The following is a 21,886-nucleotide window of genomic DNA, read 5'->3' as shown; positions in this document are numbered from 1 at the left end:
AACAGAAGCAAGTTGGTACAAAGAATCAATCTTCCCCGTATAAGATATATATAGGACTAATAAAATCGATTGGTGATCGATGCGTATCACTGTTTCACAACAGATTCGGCGATCACGCTAATATTGAATATATACTCTTACGCAGACGCATGAAATGGCATAGAAATTTTTCCAACATACGAATATAGTCACCCTCATTTAAGAACTAGTTTACTCCTTTTATGGAGGTTTTTTTTCAATATGCAAGAGTACACGTACACAACATTCGTATTTTCAATACAATGGCACAACTCATGACAGAATGGATTGGAAAATGTTTGATGCCGAGAGTGAAGAGGAAAATAGAGAGCGTGGTTCACCCTCTCAGAGATGCCTAATAATTTTGTAACGTAATGAAACGTCAACTACGAGCTGACAGATATATTTTGAATCAGCAGATACATTCTAAACAAGCGGGGCAGAGCTACGATAAGGAAATTCATGTAAGGGGTAATTTACCCACTTGGACTCACATTTTTGGTAAAGTGCAAAAACACGTAAGCTTCCATTTTGTTTCCCCTTTATAATGGCACTGGTTTCATTTAATTCCATTCACAACTTTTGAATAAAGGGTGCAAAAAAAGAAAAGTTGAGGGGTGGTACCCGTCAATTTTTTTTTCAATATGTATAGTGATATTTACACTGATTTACCTAAGAAATATTTTCGTCGATTCATTGCAATCGGTCGACTGCTTATGGATGAATCTGTTAAATCACTTCTTTGAACCGTTTTTCCGCAGATAAATAAATAGATGTATCTTTTAGTTTTCAATGTTCTACAACATATATCAGTTGCAATGAAATCGGAGGAGGACTTCAGAGTGACGATACTTGTTAGTACCGCCACTGGCAATGCGGAAAGTTATGTAAAAGGTTAGTTTAAGGATGTACTGGTCATACATTCTCAACCAAAGTGAGTCGTCGAGAATATTGAGTACTTAATGATGAGATAAAAATCGGACGAAAATCAACCATAATAAAGACGATGAGCAAATTAAATTTGAACAGTAATGCTGCCCAAAAGTTATCAACAAATTGTTTATACAAAGGATTGTGTAACAAATTTATAGGGAGTATTTTTTTTGTCATGTGAAATGAATTCGTTAATTTTCTTATTATTTTAAATTTCCGTTTTAAAACAATTATTAATTTTAAAAAGTAGACGAAAAATCAGGAATTTTGCATACATTTTCATCAAAACGTTGGACGTTACAATTGATAAGTTTCCGGCACATTGAACGAATAGTTTCGTAAATACATCATTACAAATTTTTGAAAACGGAAATTTCAAAACAATGAGAAAATTCTCTAAAAATTCACGTGTATTCAGAAAAATCAACGAATTCATTTCACATGACAGAAAAAATGTTCCCTGATAATTTGTTGTACAGTGTTTTGTTTAAACGATTTGTTGATGACTCTTGAGCATTATTATAATTTAAATTCAATTGTTTTATCGTCTTTATCATGGTTGATTTTTCCCGATTTTTATTTTATCGTAAAGTCATCAATATTGTCGATGAGACTCACTTATTTGGTTGAGCATGTATAGACAGTACATCCTTAAAGCGCTGTTCGAAAATTTGGCACTTAACGCACGCCCCAAGGACTTCGAGAATCGAACTTCCAAGCAACTGCGGCAAAAAAAAAAAAAAAAAATGGAAATCCACGAATTTTAACTGAAAAATCTCGATTATCAACCATTTTGGAGTTATTACAATATTTCATAATTTTATCTATTCGCGAAATCGTACGTTATTTGTGCAGTTCGTATCAATGAATTATTCGTTTTGTGAACAGATGGCTTCTACGAAAGTTACTAGAGATGAATTTTCTTTTCAGCTCTTCTGCCGTTGATCCCCAAAACGGCGTCATATGCAATATCATTATAATCATCCAAGTTCTAATGGATACAGTTTATGTGTCATTGTAAGATGAATAAATATTATTAAAAATTCATTACAGGTGCATCGTAGGAAATCCTTTCAAGACGAATGTAATGAATAATTACAATCAACAACTTTTTTTCAATATCGTTTATTACAGTGGGACTATGAATTTTTGCAAGAATGACAAATTCACTAGAATTCCGCGGCCAAAAATTTATTGTTTGAGCCATTATGAAGGTTGGGTGCCACATTTGTACACATGGGGTACCCCAATTTGCAAACACAAAACCTGAAAGTTTAAGATCGATATTAAAAAAAAATGCATGTCCGCTCAAATTTTCGCGCTGGTGTGTGGTAAGTAATTTTCCCACCTCACAAGTGAACCTTATTAAATATATCATCTGTAAATTTCAATAAAATTTGAGAGGCGTTGATTTTCGATAATTTTTTCACAGTACACTGCAACCATTCATCTAGAGGTCAAGAAAGACAGATAATTGAACGTGACTATTTTATACGAACTATATCGTTCAATCGTACACAGTTGAATTCGAAAGAAGTTACGTTTCAAAATTTCGAAACTCTGATCGTCGACTTTAATAAAGAGTTTCCAAGTTAAATTAACTGGTAATGATTTTACAATTGTTTCATGGCGTAGGTTTATAGTTCCCTAACAAATCTAATTCATTTTGTATTTTTATTATTTTTAAATTTTCGTACCAGTCCAAGCAATTTGTAAATTGCATTTTTAAATAGATTGTATTTAGGGGATGCAGGACAAAATTTATCTCAATTAATGGTCTCGAAGATGCTTACCTAACGATAGGTAAATTTAGCGACTAGAGTTTCATCTGTTACTTTGTGATAGGGGAATTACATGTCTCACCGGATTTCAACGAAATTAGATTATGAAATTTTGCAGGATTTCCTTGCTAGAAACCGAGTAAGTTATACGAAGGAATAAAGGACGTACTTCCGATGAAGGGATTCAGTCCGGACTCTCTGCGGACGATAATGGACGGGAAACCAGTGACGTAAACAATCCCTCCGTCAATGAAGGTGGAGTGCGGAGCTACGACTAGAATTGGCGCCTCCCCCCTGGTGGCTTGTTTCCCGCGAACGATAATCCGCATCCCTCCAGCCTGGTAGGTCAGCCGACCGAGGAAGCAGAGCCAAGGGATAATCTTGCTGCTGGTTGCAAGGAAATTCACCTCCGTCAGTTTCTTTCACATTTTTATCTACTATTGACTGTAAATTCCTTTCTAGGTCAATGGTTCACGTCAAGTCAACGAAAACAACTTTTTGCAATCATCAGTAATAAAACTAGGCTTCGCTCGCAGGTTTTTCGATGCAAAATCTATCAGATGGCAAAATATTTTTATTTGACGAGATCTTAGTGAATTCAGTTTGAACTAACAAAAACATAGTTTTCCTGACAGTTGACATGTCGCAAACTCAAGTTTTCTTTCTATTGGTAACCGTACAATATTTTATTACTTTCAGCGAAGAAAAAGTTTAACCTGCTAAACCATACAACTCGCCGATTAATTATCACAATAAAATATGTATCAGAGGTTCTTAAGAATTCACCATAAAAAAATTTTCATGAGTTTTGCTACATTGCCAAAAATTCTGTCAAATTGAAGGCAATCGGTAAGAGAACATTTTTATAGAAGAGTTCAATAGAGATTTTCAAGGAACATGTGGGGCGTTTCAGGCCAACTTCACATGCTATTGACCTTCATCATTTTCATTGTGTTTTAGTTTATTTTTTTTATATTCCAGTCCCGTCTGAATTAGCATCCATGATTTTTTTCAGATTTTCATTTCAATCTACATGGAATGCCCCACGTATACCTTCAACTGATGAATTTGCCCTCTAAATTTTAACTAGTGGAAATTATCAGTTACAAGTATAATACCGAAAAAATTCATTGCATATACACTGCAAATCAGTGGAAAATTAGAGAAAATTTACCGAATCGTCTATATGTGTACAATGGTATATTTCACTGGTATACTTATAACCTCGCTTATAACTGTGAATTAGTGAATTTTCACTATTTGAAATTAATAGAGTGAGGTAATTTTTACGGCAAAACGGTTGGCAGTGAAATAAAACTTATTTCACATATTTTTAGGAACATCTCTGGAGATTATTTTCCAATCTTAATCATCGTCCTAACTAAATCACGAAGGACTACCACGTCACGTTATGCGAGAAAGCGGACCCATCTTTCATCTGGATAAATTTGGGACTTGCTTGAATTTTCTTCATTTTTATAACCGTCGAATTTCCGGCAGTCGTAATACGGAGTTATGTGGTTTCCAGATGCTCAGAAGTTGTGAACTTGGTATATCACCGTAAAGAAATCAAAATAATTACATGAGTTCCGGTAGCATCCAGTATAGGTTTACAGTTTTTGATGGATAGTAACAATTGTTCCGGTGATGAGTATCGAGAAATTAATTTGACAAAAATTAACCTACCCACTCCCGACAGAATATCAAATTTGAAAGTTAACAGTTTTTCCGGTGGCATCTAATAGTTCTCGACAAATTCTATACGTCTCTGTATATTTTAGTTAGAGTTTCAGTTCAAATAATTTTCGACAAATTCTGACAAAAATTAAGTATTATATCCTTGCAACAGTACGGAGTTTGCTAACGAATTTTCTGTTCTCACGTGACAGTTTTAAAGAGTACGTACCGAGTGAAAATTATTGAAACATGTAACGGATCGAAGCGTACCTTAAGTTAAAAACTATGATTTCATGAAGTGATAGATCAAAAAAAAAATGAATTTTTTTTGAGGCAGTCTAATCTACAATCTAAATCGTCTTCGTTACAGACTACCATGCTATGCGTCCAGATTTGTCGACGCGAATCTGCGAAATACCATGAATGCTTTATAAGTCTAAGTAATACATTGCGCTTATAACGCGAGTTATCGACCACCAGCTCTACACTATTTTTCACAAGGAACGCTATCGACAAAAAGTCCTAAAACACGATATGGGCGAAATTAGAATTACCTAGAATATTTCCTCACTGCTATTTGTAAACATGTGTCCCTGCGACCCGAGCACCCTATCTCTCCATTGAGCGGGCTATCTGAGGTGATGCCCCCACTAGAAGGTGGGCGAGATAGTCACTAGGACACGACCTATACCGTCAGCAGGATGCTGCCACTACCAAACCTGTCATATCCAGCAACGCCTCAACTGGAGTACCTGGGCCTCTGTTTCATCTTTTCCGGAGTACCCTGACACCTACTGCCAATACCGTCATCACCGCGATTGTGTCAAGCAGCTGATGGAATGAACCAAAATGGGTCAAGATGTCGTGAAATCGGGTCAGATCACGGTCTTACATACAGGTCTTGCGACTCTGAGTTTCGACGTGGGCCTCTTAACGTTTCAAGCCGCTAGCGTCGCTGCGATCGAGGGATGTCCGGTGCGACAAGGATGACGATAGTCGCGCTCGCGCGTCACATGGGCGTGGAATCCTAAGACCGTGGCTTATTCAAACATTGTAGGTTATGTTGATGCATCCCTCGATCGCAGCTCCATCTGGATTTTTCTTCAACAGAGGAGCCACTCTCTACCATTGGAATTCTATTGAGTCGCAAGACCTGTATGTAAGACCGTGGGTCAGATCCACACCGATTTCGCTACGCTTAGGGAAATTTACGGTCAAAACATCAAACGGCGGATTGCAATCCCATCTACCGAGAACGAGTGTAAACTTTTTTAGAGGGATGATAACGACCCTAACTATCGACATTACCCGTAACTACTCTAACCCGGACACGCTAAACCTGGCTGTTCGGCGTTACTCGAATCTCGGTAGACACCCAGTGAAACAGCTGAGCGCTGCTAGTTCTGCCAGGACTATCGGCCAGAAACTCCTCGCGCCTACGCAACAATGCCATCTCCCGACTGTTTCCTGTTTTTGTTTTAAAGTCGCGTCCGAAAAAGGGGGGAAGAAGGCCCTGATCGCGTTATTTCTCGTCCTACTATCGCTACGATTAGACGTATCTTCTCCTGCGTCGCATTTTACCTTTGCACCGTTGTGTTCATACCTTGTTTCTGATCCTTTTCCTGCACGTATTACTAATACCTTTGTCTTGTAAGTAAGCTTTCGTTCACTCACGATTCACCAAGTTATTATTTTTGATTTTACCACGTGAAATATCTTCGGCTGATTACGACACGATCGGTCGAATACGCCATTGTGGGATCTTCAACCTGTTATTTTTTCCTCAGGTTTTCGTGTGCCCATTACCTTATCTTAAGTGTTTCATTCCTTGTTTCTTATCATGTGTGATTATATCTTGTAATTTCGTCCTTGTATAATTTTATTGTATTATCGCCTGTACCATCCCGATGTATGTGAATGTGTATGCGCATGCAAATTTTAGTATGAGTAGCGTCTCATTAAATTTCGCCCATATCTAGTTTTTGTGTATCTTATTAACGATCGGTAGAATCCTTTGTCTGTAAAGAGAATCCTTTTGGCGAGAGTCTACCTTTAAGTCATACCGAGTTCCCTGAAAGAGGTGGACTAAATGGGCAGAGTCAAACAAGATCTCAGCTTTTCCGTTTCTTGATCTCAACACAGCTGAGCAGCTGGAAACCAGCCAAGTGAATTCGGCAACAACCAGACGAAAGCATGGAGTTCAAAATGTAACACTAAAAATTGCACAAAGTAAATACAGCTACAATCTCGAGGCAATACCGAGTGAGTCCAGTAACAGTTGGAAGGTTGTGCAACGTGAGAAGCTTACAACTCGATGGTGATACTCCGCATGTATAAAAATGCCCCAAAGGCGATACGAAGTGAGTACAAATATTTCTCTAATCATTTAGATTGGTAGCTAGTCATAACTCAATACACTACATAAATTGCACATGATTCTTTCCATTGCATTTACCTATTCTATTCTTCACATGAAATATTGGAAAGAAATTCGCGAAATAATTTTTTGTAATTTTACAGATCTTTCGACGTACAAGGTCGAGTAATGCACTTACAAACGCGCTTGATGTTGAGAGGGTTATGCGTCCGACGCGCTATGGTACAAGAGGCAAAGCCAATTTTATCATTGTTTTGCATGATTATAGGTGGCATTCTGCAAGGCTTCGATCAAGATCAGAAAAACATGTTTTAAATTCGCTGAAAATTTTTTATATTGTGAACGCTCTTGTCGAAAAACACCCTAATTTTGCAACAATATATTTAATCAATCCCATCTGTAATGAGTTTAGATTTGCTATTTTACAAGCACCTATATGCTAGAATGTGAACTAATTTAGAAAAATCTAGTGAAATGTAAGCAAATTTTGGAGCCATAGTAGAATATGGAGTTTCCATAAAAGCAAAGATTACATTTAAAAATTATGTATGTAAACAAATAAAATAAATAATACATTTTGTAATAGTGCTCTCATAAATCACAACAATATTTTTGGACATTATTAAGAGATGAATTATATTATTATTAAATTTGCTTGTGTTCCACAGTATTTTTCTGTATTTCTTCAGTTTGAGAAAAATGGGTGCTTTTACCGCTTCATATTCAATTATTTGTTTCGCGGTTTTGTTCATTGACTAGACCGTTTGCATGAAACTTTTAACAGAAGTTCAGGGCCCTATACGCGCTATAAATGATTTAGCGCATATGTACGCTCCTGACGGCGAAAGTTCTTACGTTAACCACCAGTAACGCTGCGGTCGACTGAAAGAATAGCGGATACTGTGGTTGACTCTTAGGGTGTTTAGGTCTTCGTCTTACATCGTATTATCTAAGAATGAGTTGAGCGATGGAGCGATGCAATCATCGTGGCTGCACCGGTCACGCCCCAGTCCACACTATGCTGCCGGAATAAGAAAAAAGAAAATATTGCTGTTTTTTTCTGTCTGCTTCAGATATCTTCACTGACAATGAATACTCTGTATATATTTTCAAATCCATGCGTGGTAGCAAGATTACGTAAATAGTTGTAACGTTCTTCGGAATCAACTCGAGATGATTGTTGGGATTAGAAAATAATTTCCATAAGTGGCCCTAAACTATGAGGTCAAACAGATATGAATCTTTATCTTTGTATTAACCGTATCTCTGTGCCAATGATTCATATTCAACAATTGAAGGTATAGATATAAGTCCCTTTTCGACTTGTAGAATTTTTTGCAGATCTCCTAGGAATGTTCAATTATCGATATATATCCCGACATTCACAAACAACGATTTTACTCGAGTTTCAGAGTCTATGTGCAAAAGAGAAGAACCGTGTAGGTATCTTTTTGCCTCTGAATTTGAATGTATTTGGATACATGGTTTGAAATTTTATGACAGTCACTTTTATTACTGATGATTTTCTGCGATTAGTTGTTGTATTTTACTGTTATTCGTGGTTAAGAATTACAGTCAATGTACAATACATACATTAATACAGCGTACATTAGTGTAAATAAAAATTATATTTTGTTGACTCAATAAATTTGTGTCCATCAAATTTTGCCTTCACGTCTACGATTTTGCTCCAAGTTTTTGAGGTGCGGAAAAAAATGATGACTTTCAACTATGAGTTTACTCCTGAAAAATTATCAGGCGTTCAAAATTGTTATTATTTTGTGAAAAAAATGGTCTTATCGTGAGCACGGAATCACAGTTTTCTGTATAAATTGACTTCACATTCAAAGGGAAACAAAATCAACAGTTATAGAAAGCGAAATAGTGTACAGGGTGTTTCAGTATACGGGGATCACCGAGCACTCACGGATTCCTTCCAAACAAAAAATAAAATAAAACTAAAATTAATCTTGAAAATGTTTTTTTTTTTTTTAATATCGGTTTCGAGGTAGAGCCGATTACAGTTCACTAATCAGGGCGCATGATGGAAGACCGCCGGCCGGGTGCACGAGCCTAGCGCGAGGCTAGCGTATGCCGTGCTGGGGAGGGTATCGTTTCTACAAGTGTCGATGCCTACAAGTTCGTTCCTACCAGTGGCGGACAAATAATTTAAATTAAATTAAACTAAACAAAATTTACGAAATTGACAGTTAAATGCATGAGAACCGAATTTGTAGTATCGGCACTTGTAGAAACGATACCCTCTCTGGCGCAGCGTACGCTAGCCTTGCGTTTTAGGTTCGCGTGCCCGGCCGGTGGTCTTTCATCTGCGCCCTGATTGGTGAGTTCAGATTCTCTAACTGGAAAACCGTTGCTTCAAATAGTATATTGCATAACAAGGAGACAAACTCGGTATTTGTGGACCGAGCGTGAGTTTGCAATGTAAGTTGCATATGAGCACGTATATGAGCCGAAAATGAATATTGCAAATACGTGAAGCGGACAGACCGTTGCCTCCTTGTTGTACACGATTCTTTACATAAGAAGAGAATGTTATGCGTTTTTTCACTAAGAACGAAATTGAGGTTTGGGTCGCGTAACGTCAGATAAGTTCGCTGTGTTTGTCGTGACAGCGTATGAACGCAGTACTGAAAAGGCCACTTTCAAGTCCTACGAGTGAAAAGTGGTGTTTTCAGTACACCGCGCATGCGCATTCGCAAACTCACTCGACCGTCGTAGAAACGGGTACTTTGTGTACAGAAAATACACATGGAATAACGCGTAAAACATGATCGCGTTATATAGAAAAAATTGTCAAGAGTTAATTTTAGTCTCAGTTTTTTGCAGGGAATTTGTGAGTGCCCGGTGATCACCGCACACTAAAGCATCCTGTATTTGGCAATACCTGCTTGAAAAGTTTGATTTTTGAAACCTGTGAAGCGTGTGCCAAGTGCCAGAGTACCGAACAGTGCGGTAAAACAATGTTGGCGTATGCGTACAATTGACACGCTATATTATATGTAATAAATATGAAAGTGCATGCACACTTTGGAATACTCAATTTTTGGCACTGTGTCATTCAGCATAAGTTGGCTAATCTCAATTTTACGCGCTGCCAGTGGCACCCTGAGCGCTTCTTCACAGGTGTTGCAAACAGTAGCGCGTGTCATACGTACGGAAGGGCTATATTTGACTGGTGTGATTATAGCGTTAGCCTTGGCCCATACTTTGTTCATATCAGCACTCGAGCAATTGCAGCACTCGCCTCAGCGGCACACGCTATAAACTTCACACTTATCGTTTGTCCACTTTCCGTACTTGTGCAAATGACTCGGTGAGTTTTTTGAAAAATACCGAAGTGAAAGTATCCGAAAATGCTGCTGTTCAAAGTATTCAACTTAAAAACGGCTCGCGTATTTCAAGAATTCTCCACCAGTGTATTTTAATCTCGTCAATTTTTTCAAAAAGTACTTTTCATCGCATGCGACAAATCATTATCGAAGTGTTCGACGAGTTACGTGATCCTGACGAAAATTGGTTATAGAAGAACCAATAACTATTTATATTACGAGTTGAAAGGAATTTTTTCTTATGCCCAAATTTCGCTTAGTGAAAAATATACGAATTCAGTTTGGATATTATTCTTTTTGTCTCCTTTTAACCTGTTCATCAGACGAAAGCCTGAAACTGCATCATTTACAATACAACATTTTTTCATTAGCCTGAAAAATTAAGTATTTAAAAAATTATGTACACTGGTTCTTTCTTCGTATAATTTTTTTCACCGTAATGAACCAAAGTTAAACAAAGTATGATTATAGTTCAGAGTTGAGACACACTGATACTCACAATCAATAAGTTTTGTAATTTAGTGTCATAAATACTCAATTGTGAAACTATAAAAAAATTTCACAATCTAGCCAGTCAAAGACCGATTTTCGGTCACCTTCAAGAGGTACTCTGCAGATGTCCTCGAAATATAATGAAATTTAAACAAGGGAAGCAAGAACTAAACTATCAGGAAGCTTCGCTTTCCACCAGCCGTCGGCTTTGCTGCTGACTTAATCAGAGAGGTAACATGTGCCAGAAAACGAGTTGCTAAAAATAAATGACATTAAACATAAACAAATTTTTATCAGGATGCTAAAAGGTTAGAATAATCTGTAAATGAGTTGTAAGCTGTATTTTTTCTACAAAACAGTTTTTTCTCTGCTCCTAAACGAAATTGGAACAAAATCAGAGAGGTGAAGGAAGGTTTCCTGTTGCGTTGACAAGAAATGAACAATGATATACCGACAAATGTATGCGAGAGCGATATAGAAATATGTTCAATGCATACAGTATAGGAAATGAAAGAAAGACAAGTTGTCGTTAATTGAATCCATACACCCAATTAATGTTAATTTCACATTGTGTTTGATATGAGAAGAGAGTTTCATTACCAAATATACCTACGTACAGGCATGTTTCCCCCGAAGCTTCGTACACCTGATAGTTGCTTATAACATTTAATTCTGTAAGGCTGATTTGTTAGTGATAGCGTATAACAGCGTGTAATTCCCATTCACCAATAATATTACACAGTAACTGAAATGTTACAGAGAAAAGTATTTCATTTTCCTTACAGCGAACTGATAATTTCCACAGTATTCAATGTCACAGTGTGACTTATTGTTAATGGTAAAAAATAAAGTGTGGCTAATACGAAAGTCAATCAATAGTTTTTTTCTGTTCTGACCTACCGTTCGTAATATTTAAACCAATGCACATTCAGGTATTTCGAAATATGTTTTTGTTTGATGATGTTCTACAGAAAAAAAATAGAAGGAACGAAAATTTTCACTTTTAAATCAGTATAAAATGAATTTTTCTGGATCTCCGTCATAAAAAAAATCTGCGAAACTCTGAAAATTTATGTGAAAAAATTTACTGTACACTCTGCCTTTATTTATTGTTTAGAACACTTTTCAGAGAAAAATCAAAATTTGTCTTTGAAAATTTGTTGAATGCAAGAAGTTTTCAGCTCGAATTTCTGCATTTTTCTGAAAATATGTACGCTTGCAAGTGCAGCAACGGAATCTCTTTCAACAGAGTTTTCCAGAGAACATTTTTTGCATGAAAATTTTCCACTTTCACGTGCTCCAATTAAGAGCGAATACAAAACATTTAACTAAATAAAAGTTATTCATTCTTTATAATTTCATCTTTCAAAAATCAAGTCCATCTTCCGAATGCAGTGTTACAAAAAAATTGATCTTCAACGAGTTATTCAGATTCTTAACCATGATATCCTTTCTCGCGGTTGGTGTAATATTTCAAACTTAGTGTATATAGAAGTTTTCAAAAAATATTGATATTATTGTGTAAGATGTACGTGTATGTTCAACTAGTATGAGAATTGCCGAGAAGTTTCACAGTTTTACAGAGAAATATTTTTGCCAGAGATATTGAACCGATTTTCAAAGAAAACCTTTGAATTTTCTTTGCAGAACACGACATTTTACGATATTTTTCGAAAAATGTAGAAATTTCAAACTGAAAAATTTTTACTTTGAACAGATTTCCTGAAAAAAGAGATGAAGCAGAATTTCCAGCAGTTTTCAGAGAAATTTCTAGAGTTTCACAGAGATTTCCAAAGCGTACTTGAGAGGTTCGCAGTGATTTTTTTTCATCGCAGACCTAAAAAAGTTAAGTGAACTGTACAAGAGATTCTAGAACTTATTGAACGCAGCTTATATTTACAACGTAGTCTGAATGAAGGGAACCGTTATTGTTTCGTCGTGAAACCTCCCGTTTTATTATTCAAGTATTCTAACTGTACCGCAAAGTGAAGCGTTCATTTTACGAGTATACAGATGGTGAGAAATAGCAAACGCAATAACTGATTATGCTTTCTGGTGTGACGTGAAGAATTTGATCTGCAAATGTGTTCTACCATCTGTATCTTCGACGTTGCATGACCTGTTGCAATGGCTGAGTACAATGCAAAATATGCATGCATTTAATCGCTAGAAAAGTTTTCTCGGTAGCACGGGGGCGAGTATTATCCATTGCATTTTTATTGCAATTCAATCTATAAGTTCCTCTTATAGAAATATATATTTCCAAAGCGTGTAATTATCTTGCACATCCCGACTTTAACGTATATCTGTTGTAACATGATGTTTAGAACAGCCCTTCATCGCCTCATAACAGCAAACAACCGAAGGAAACTCCCGGAACACACATTCCTGACGGGGTACTCCAAGCGAACTTGATACAAATTAGACGATAAACTGCGAGTTTCTAATTCTTTCTTTGTAAACTTTGTAACCACGCTTCGGCGTAAGCAAGCAACAATTTGACTATGACAAGCTATCCAGGGCAACGACGACATTTCTAACCTCCGGGGAACCAACATCAACACCAGTTATTGTCCCGATGACTTTATCTATTCGTTATTTGACATGCACATTCTGCTGTGCCTTGCAAAGCACTTGGACCAGGGTATATCCTCTTCCAGAACCTCCGGTACCGCTTCGGCTACTGGCGTACAAAAATGTGCAACAGGCACAAGGAAATGCTTCTGTCAGCCGAGCGACAAACTTCTCTTGGAGAAAACAGTCGCCCGCTTTCCCGGATACTGCGGAGACGGTGTACCGAATCGCGCTAACAGCGCAACCACGAGTTCCCGTCCCACAAACTTCTAGCTAGGTACTGGACCGATTCTTAACTACTACCATTCCAGCGGTTATTATCACCGTCGAGAGTATTCAGAAGACTCGATGCCGTGTTTCTGTCGGCAACGACAATAGTTATTTCATTAGCCGAAGCGCAATGCCGAGCACAATGACACTGGTGGAACCGACTCTGATTATGAGTTGCATAATGTCGTCACTCTCCTACCGGAAAAACCTTTGACCGGGAGGCATCATGTGTGTCTTCGCCAGAGGATAGACAATGATATGAACTGGTCAGTAAAGTGCTGCGTATGGAGCCTATAGAAGGAGGGCAACTCTCTACGATGCGGTCAAAATGTGGTCAAACTTTGGATGCAAATAGGGGTCCATAAAACAACCAACATGGCGCTGGTTGATACTAAGTTGAGTAATGAAATTGAATCTGTTAGTTACACTGATTATATCTTAAACTATAGTTAGATTGGCATCTTACGTTTAACAGCGCCACCACTATTTGCAGCCAAGATCGGCTCACTTCTTACAACCTTAAAATATCCCTTTTTTTATACGCTCTATAGTGCTGCGACTGTACAGTACGAGTTGGTGCCAACGACGAAGTCACAGGACGAACATAACCCAACATCTATCGGTAATCTCGGTAAACAGGTGGTTCATATTACCAGGAAGAAGGATCGACATCGAACGACAGCGACAAGGGATGCGTTCTGATATTCGCTCCAAACGCTGAAAATGTTGCATACGTAAAGAGCGATCCGACATTCCAAGCGCCGCTCAATGCTGTGAATAACGGAGCGACTGATTGCTGACAGCGCTTCAAACCCGGAACGTATCCAAGCGCATAGTCCCTCGCTTGGCACGTGTAACGTTTTGAGCGAATATCGGAACGTACCCAAGCTCGGCGAATCGAACTACGACTCCGTCTATTCTACGCTCAACCCACCAGGAGCAGTCGCTAGTCTCCTCTCGTTGTCCTAGATTTTTCGTCTACTACCTTTTTCTCCTTCCTGTATCGCTGCCGTTTCTTCTGTCGCTATCGGCTATCGAACCTTTGCTCTACTGTTTGCTCTATCATTAACTTCTCTTTTCTTCCCTTCCGTTTACCGTTGTATACTCTTTTTATTTTGTATTATCTCTAAGTGTATTTTAAAATAAGCTCTGCACCTGCGATCCGAGTCACCGGCTAACGTACGGATTTTGCTTTTGCACTGTATTGTTACGAAGCTGCTGATACGTTCCTTCTATTTTATCTTAATTATCTTTTCGTTTGCATCATGTGATGCCCGTATCTTTGTGAATCATGGTCATGTACTGTATTGTTACGAAGCTGCTGATACGTTCCTTTTCTTTTGTCTTAATTATCTTTTCGGTTGCATCATGTGATGCCAGTACCTTTGTGAATCATAGTCATAGAGCTGCTATGAAACACACGCACGCACGCAGAACATCTGTTGGCCCTGCATAATATTGATTATACACTACGGTTCCAAACAATCATACTTGACGAAGGTTACAGCAGCAAGTTCGAATTATCACGGCTTGTTCCGTATTTTGCCAAAGCATTGAAAACTCATGCACTTAGTGCATGCAGATGTTCAGCAGATGCACGTTTCTTTCCACTCAATAGACGGAAGGTCCCACGTTAGTGACACGTTGGGCCCACGGGTTTTTACACGCCTACTTACAAAGAACGGTGGTATCTAGAATTGCCTCTGACGTTACGAACAAGTTCAGTCTCGGCTATAAAGTTTGACCATATTTTTGTGGAGATTTAAAAAATTGTTTATCAGGGAACTGCCATCGTGTGGACTTCACTCCACACTCCTTGGTTACAATTCCAATAGGTCTACTCGAGCCTGTGGTAACAATAACGAATTCTCTTGATTCTAATAATGAATCTTTCGAATTTAAATAGTCAATGAGTCCATTTAACCCCGCGAGTCTTATTAGTACCTGTATCGATAAATGTATCGTAACTTGCAGTTTTTAAATAAATACATTTTGTTTGGTAACTAATTTACCAGTCACGATAAGAATCAAGTAATACACCTTAATAGTCCAAGAGTTTGAAGCCAAGAAAAGCATATCAAATGACGAAGACTAGTTTCTCGATATTTGATTACAGTAGTGGTGTACTCATACGCTACGGTCAGTCAAGCCATTATTAGGACTGGTGCCACAGATGCGATACCAAACGCGTGGCTAATTTTGGGACCGTAAAATGTATTTTTCGGTCTAATTATTATACATTCTATCACATTTGATAGTTTGTGTGTTTTATCTATACCGATTACTAGATCAGAAAAAGGGATAGCATGAGTGTAACCGCAAGAATAACTCATCTCCATGGACGTGATTTTTTATAGTTGACGCTATGTTGAGTAGAGTGTTGGTTTTACAACTCTGGCTATAAATGTTCCTCCTTGATCCCGCCATGATCTCGCCGGTCAGACCGTTACTACTTGTAATAGAAGTTCTTCTTTACAATTTTGTAGAAATCTCTTGAAAAACATGGAGTCTAAGGTCTAGACAAGTAGATAATTCATCACTTGCCTCTTTCGTAAGAAAATGGCTTAATAGATTTTATATTTCGGTCGAATTACAGCGAATGTGAAAACCTTAACCTAGATGTTTGTCGTTACAGTTCACGACTTTGAGTTGCGTCCATGAACATGAGTTGTTTGTTTCTGCGGTTAGACTCATATTTCATCTTTGTAAAATTCAAAGTAAGTAGCCGCTGAGAGGCGTTCATCTTTATTTGGAGAATGAATGTTTTGATGGTTTCTCACTATTGTATTGTTTCATTTTTATTCCTTTCTTTCCTATTCTTAGTCTTATATATATATCTTAGAGTTAATATTAAGAGCTGAAATTTTTAGAGGATTTTTTTTTATCGATTTGGACGCGTTTGAGCCCCTGGGAGCATACAAATTCGAAAACACCCATGTTAAGGGACACACATATATATATATTAGGGTGTCCCTTCATAAAACAATTCATAAAATTCATAATTCATAAAACCCTAATATATATATATATTAGGGTGTCCCTTAACATGGGTGTTTTCGAATTTGTATGCTCCCAGGGGCTCAAACGCGTCCAAATCGATAAAAAAAAATCCTCTAAAAATTTCAGCTCTTAATATTAACTCTAAGATAGTCTGCTTTCCCGCCAAAGTTTCTTATGGAAATAACATGTAAAAAATATGTGTTGTTCTTTTAAATTGTGTACGTTGGTAACGAATTGACCTACAATAATGAAAAGTACATATTGTAGGAAATTCGACGCTCTATAAAAAAGATCTGTTACGATTTTTTGATAAGTATACTGGTTCAAAAGTTATTCAAGCTCAAACTTTAATTTATATAAAATTGTCAATATTATCGAATATATATTAATATATATTAATATATATATATATATTAGGGTGTCCCTTAACAGGGGTGTTTTCGAATTTATATGCTCCCAGAGGCTCAAAAGCTTCCAAATCGATAAAAAAAAATCCTCTAAAAATTTCAGCTCTTAATATTAACTCTAAAATAGTCCGCTTCCCGCCAAAGTTTCTATATATATACATATATGGGTCATTCCACCAATTATTGAGTGAAGTTGTGCCGGGGTGTCTGAACTTTACATAATAAAAATTTGATTGAAAAGTACATAACAAAGAGAGCTCTCATGATTTTTTTCAAATTTTTTCGTCGAACCCTTTCGAAGATACAGTGGATCGAAAATTGCAAGATTTGCAATTCTTGACTTCAGATATTAAAAATATCAACCCCTTGTAAAATTTCTAAAAATAAATGAAATTATGGTTTTGGTGTAAAAAAGTCTCAGCTTTCTGAAAAAAATATTTTCAATTTCCTCCAGTGTCGGGAAAACCCTGAAAAATGAGGTCATAAACTAAACAACGCTTTTTCTACCAATGTATCATTTTTTATATTTTTTAAAATATTTTTTTTTCGAAAAGTTCAGACTTTTTTACATGGAAAATGTATTTTTTTATTTTGGGGTTATTTAAAAATAAACCATCGCAAAATAAAGTTGAAAGTTCTGTGATGAATTGCCGATCTGTATTGTGCCGCCGTCACGGTCGTCGCACGATAATTATTAACAAAAATTCCAGAATGTTTCAAAGATATATTATTTTTCGGATGTAGCACCACAACAGTTCAAGAACAAATCGGCATTCATCAATTTGTGCTACCACGTAAATGATTTTCGGCTAAAGGCAGAATGGCATTTCATTGTTACATCCCATGGTAAAGGACCATGTGATGGGTTAGCAGGCACGATCAAACGTCTCGCTGCAAGGGTATCTCTTCAAATGGGCACGAGAAACGAAATTTTATCTTCCTTGGCATTGTATGACTGGGCACGTGAGTCATTTAAAAACGTTGATTCCACTTTCATTTCAAATGAAAAATACGAAGCACAGCTAAATTCAAGATTTGCAAATGCTGTAGCTGTAAAAAAGACGCAATCTATGCATTGTATTATCCCTGACGCCGAGAATCGTGGTTCTGCTACTGTAAGAAATGTTTCTATGTCAACAGTGACAAAAAGAGTTCAAATAATAAAGATTTGACCCTTGTTATAACTCTTTTGTGTAATAATTTTTATTTCTTACCCACTTCATACTTTGAACATATATATTTACTATAAAATCGCTGAATATCATGTTTTGTACAGACATTTTCAAACTACATTAGATAGTTCGTGCGACGACCGTGACAGCGGCACAATACAGATCGGCAATTCATCACAGAACTTTCAACTTCATTTTGCTATGGTTTATTTTTAAATAATCCCAAAATAAAAAAATACATTTTCCATGTAAAAAAGTCTTAACTTTTCGAAAAAAATATTTTAAGAAATATAAAAAAAATGATACATTGGTAGAAAAAGCGTTTTTTAGTTTTTGACCTCATTTTTCAGGGTTTTCCCGACACTGGAGGAAATTGAAAATATTTTTTTCAGAAAGCTGCGACTTTTTTACACAAAAACCATAATTTCATTTATTTTTAGAAATTTTACAAGGGGTTGATATTTTTAATATCTAAAGTCAAGAATTGCAAATCTTGCAATTTTCGATCTACTGTATCTTCGAAAGGGTTCGACGAAAAAATTTGAAAAAAATCATGAAAGCTCTCTTTGTTATGTACTTTTCAATAAAAATTTTTGTTATGTAAAGTTTAGACCCCCCGGCACAACTTCACTCAATAATTGGTGGAATGACCCATATATATGATTGTGAGTTCCACCTTTTACGTGGAACTGAAAAACATTTGTTCATGTCAATGAAACTCTTTCAGTTTGAGGACCTCCCTAAAAGGGTTTAAACGTCACGCTTTAACGTGATTTGAAGTTTTCATTGTTTGACTTACGACACCGAAAAAGTTCCGCCATCATGATAAGGAAGGTTGAGAATCCGTTTCTATCTCAAATATTTTATATTTTGTATTCATAAAATTTCTTGCATACTCAAATTTCCTAGTATTTTTTATAATAAACATTCATAAATCTATACCTATCTTTACTTTAAAGTACTTATATCTATTTTTAGGGTCGTTGAAAACATGCGTTTGTTGTGTAGGCGATTGTAGACCCCGACCTCAACTGTGCAACAATTATTCGTTTAACCCCCCCCCCAATAATGCGTCACATATATATCCCCCCCTTTGCCCCCTTTTTTGGTGTATTGATTGATAATTCGATCTATTGTCCATAAAAACGTATTCAAAGTATTCAAAATGCAAACTTTTAATAAAGGACAGGATTTTGTTGCTTGGCAATGAAAAAAGATAGGCAGCCCTTTATTTCTTTCTCTACGAAATTCTCCTACCAAACTGCGAATTCTAGACAAAAAAAACCGAACGTCATACCACCCACCCCTCCCTCCATCCAAAAAGCGAACGTATTTGTTGAATGACCCCTTATATATTATATATTATTATAAATAATTCAGTCCTATTTTGTACCGCAGTTAGTAAATATATTGTTGCGTGCTCAGTCTAATATCTAATACTTCCCATTTCACCTGACTATCGCTTTCCATTCCCAGAACCGTGATCCCGCACTCTGCTCTCCGCACACGCCAACGCAACGCTTCATTCTACTCATCCCAAGAAATTTCTCACCCACCCTCTGAACTGCACACTTCGTTTCTACTGTTCCATCAATTTTATTACAGTAAACACATTAATTGATATTCTAAACATACCTAAAGTTATCCAACCCTCATTCTAACTTCTGGTTCTCCTAAAACGTAAAAGCGAAGCCGAATAATCTATTCCTTACCACTCGGGGATGAATAACAGGTCATTACAATATTATGTATTGAACGTCAAAACAAAAAAAGATTGAATAAAAACGAAGGCAAGAACGAGTATTTCCCGCTGCGTCAATCACACACGTGATACTTTCACTTGCTAGTTATTGATATTTTCACTTGCTGTTTACTGACTTGCAAGCGCTGTCCTATCTGATGATTAAGGGATCGTCTCAGTGTGACCCTCCGAAAAATCACTGATTTTCGCGAATTTTTTTTTTAATGTTCAAATAAACTAATCGGTCCGGTTTTTTTTTATAAATAAATACGTTTATGAAGAATACAAAATGATTTTTTTAAAGTTTATTTATTGAGTGCATCATTGTTGTATAAATTGTTGTAATTTCACGTGAAAAAAAAGGTGCTGCACGGTTTCCACGATGACGGCCGCAATTTTGATCTGAAAAAAAAATTTCAAAAAGATTATTGATCTATAGGAAAGTCGCTATCGCGCTATGGAGGGGTTTTTTTTTTTTCAAATTTGACAAAATGGCGGCGGTTTGAACAAAAAGTGTCGAATGTGGCCCTTTTTTTCGACAGTTTTTCGTAAAAAAAAATAGGAAGTTTTCAAAAAAAAAAAAAAGCTTCCATAGCGCGATAAAGAATGACGTTTAAAATGTTCTCCCGAAATTGGAACTAGGTATCTTTAAAACTCTTCCTTTGAGAGTGGAAACCGTTTTGAAAAACACCATTCTGAGAAAAACGCGTTTAAAGATTGAAGTTGGAAAAGTTTATATAAATCGTTTACTTACGATCAATCGGCGATGCCAGGTCTTGATTTTTTTCTTGTGGGTTTCTCTCGTACGTCTATCCGTGGTGGATGTCAAAAACGAACTGAAATGCTTGGACAGTTTATTCTGCAAGGTTATAGAACCTAAGCACCTTAGTACACGCGCAGGTAGAGAAACCGTTCCCTTTCTACAAGAAACGCTGTAGCGACCGTAATAATTTGAATTTCGATTTAAAAATTTGAGAGAATGTTTGGAACAGTGTATACTATACGATAATGCAAAAAAAAAAAAAACAATTTTTTGAAAATTTCACACTGAGACGATCCCTTAACTGTCTATTTTTTTGTATTTCTTATTATATATATACTACCCGAACAAAGATTTTCAGATTTTACAAATCAGTTTTCCTTTTCTTATTTTTCATACATATTTAGGGACTGACTGACCACTCCCGTTCTAACGTACATCTGCCTAACTTGATTTTTCATTATATTTAATAATCTTAGGGTGGTTCTTAAAAAGGTCATTTTCGAATGTTGACCGGCTCACCTCCCAAATTAGTGCCAAATAATTCAAAAATAATTCTGCAATTTTTTCAGATTTTCATCTCAATTCTAACCCCTGCCTGTAAGAGGGTGAATTTTTCCATTTAACCCTTTCAGGAGCACATTAAGGGCGTTGCCTATGCCTCGACGAGCGCGCGCGAACAGAGACTCACGATTTTCCTTCTCATTTCCTCATTTTTGAAGATAATTAGGTTCTTAGGGGGTCATTTTGAAGATAAAGAATAGATCTGTGTCGCCGTTTTTGCCGAATTTTCGATTTCGCTCTCAGATTTGCGAAAAACGTACTTGAAAGTACGTTATCTTTGAAGTGAGACACAGCGGACAGTGAATTTTTTTTCGAAATTCGGCGAAAACGGCGACACAGATCCATTCTTTATCTTCAAAATGACCCCCTAAGAACCTAATTATCTTCAAAAATGAAGAAATGAGAAGGAAAATCACGAAGCATAAAACAGCAAATTTTTCGCGCCAAAGGCGGGCGGCTGCTAGCGCCACGACCGCGTTGGCCGGCGACCATGCGAATTACAGGCGAAGAGAGTAGACTCAAACCCCCCCACTACAATTCCCCTCGTTCGAATCCTCATCGCTCGGCACGTGGATAGTGTTCCGCGCTTTTATTTTTGCTTGTGTTTTTCTACCGTGTTTTTTATTATTTCGAGTCAGTATTTATTCCCGCGATGGCTAAGAAGAGAAGGAATCTGTCTGTGAAGAAGAAGAAAGTACCCGGCATAAAGAGTTTGGCTAAATTTCGGGAAAAAATGAGGTAAATTGAATTATTTATATGATTGATGTCGC

At 36.9% G+C, this 21,886-nt stretch overlaps 1 protein-coding gene across 4 annotated transcripts in view; it reads right to left on the bottom strand.

Moving 5' to 3' along the window:
* Positions 1–21,886, bottom strand: part of LPCAT (lysophosphatidylcholine acyltransferase) — a 125,626-nt gene that overhangs the window by 32,314 nt on the left and 71,426 nt on the right. For 2 of the 4 annotated variants that reach the window (XM_046613747.2, XM_069133893.1), the window contains exon 3: positions 2,902–3,119. The exons of 1 other annotated variant lie outside the window; for it this stretch is intronic. In XM_046613747.2, the coding sequence (XP_046469703.1) occupies positions 2,902–3,119 (218 nt within the window). The remainder of the gene's footprint in view (positions 1–2,901; positions 3,120–21,886) is intronic. One more of the 4 variants, XM_046613748.2, reaches the window with a different exon arrangement.

Source organism: Neodiprion pinetum, chromosome 2 (assembly GCF_021155775.2).
Source record: "Neodiprion pinetum isolate iyNeoPine1 chromosome 2, iyNeoPine1.2, whole genome shotgun sequence".
Classification (NCBI taxonomy): domain Eukaryota; kingdom Metazoa; phylum Arthropoda; class Insecta; order Hymenoptera; family Diprionidae; genus Neodiprion; species Neodiprion pinetum.
This window is presented reverse-complemented; position numbering and strand designations above follow the sequence as displayed.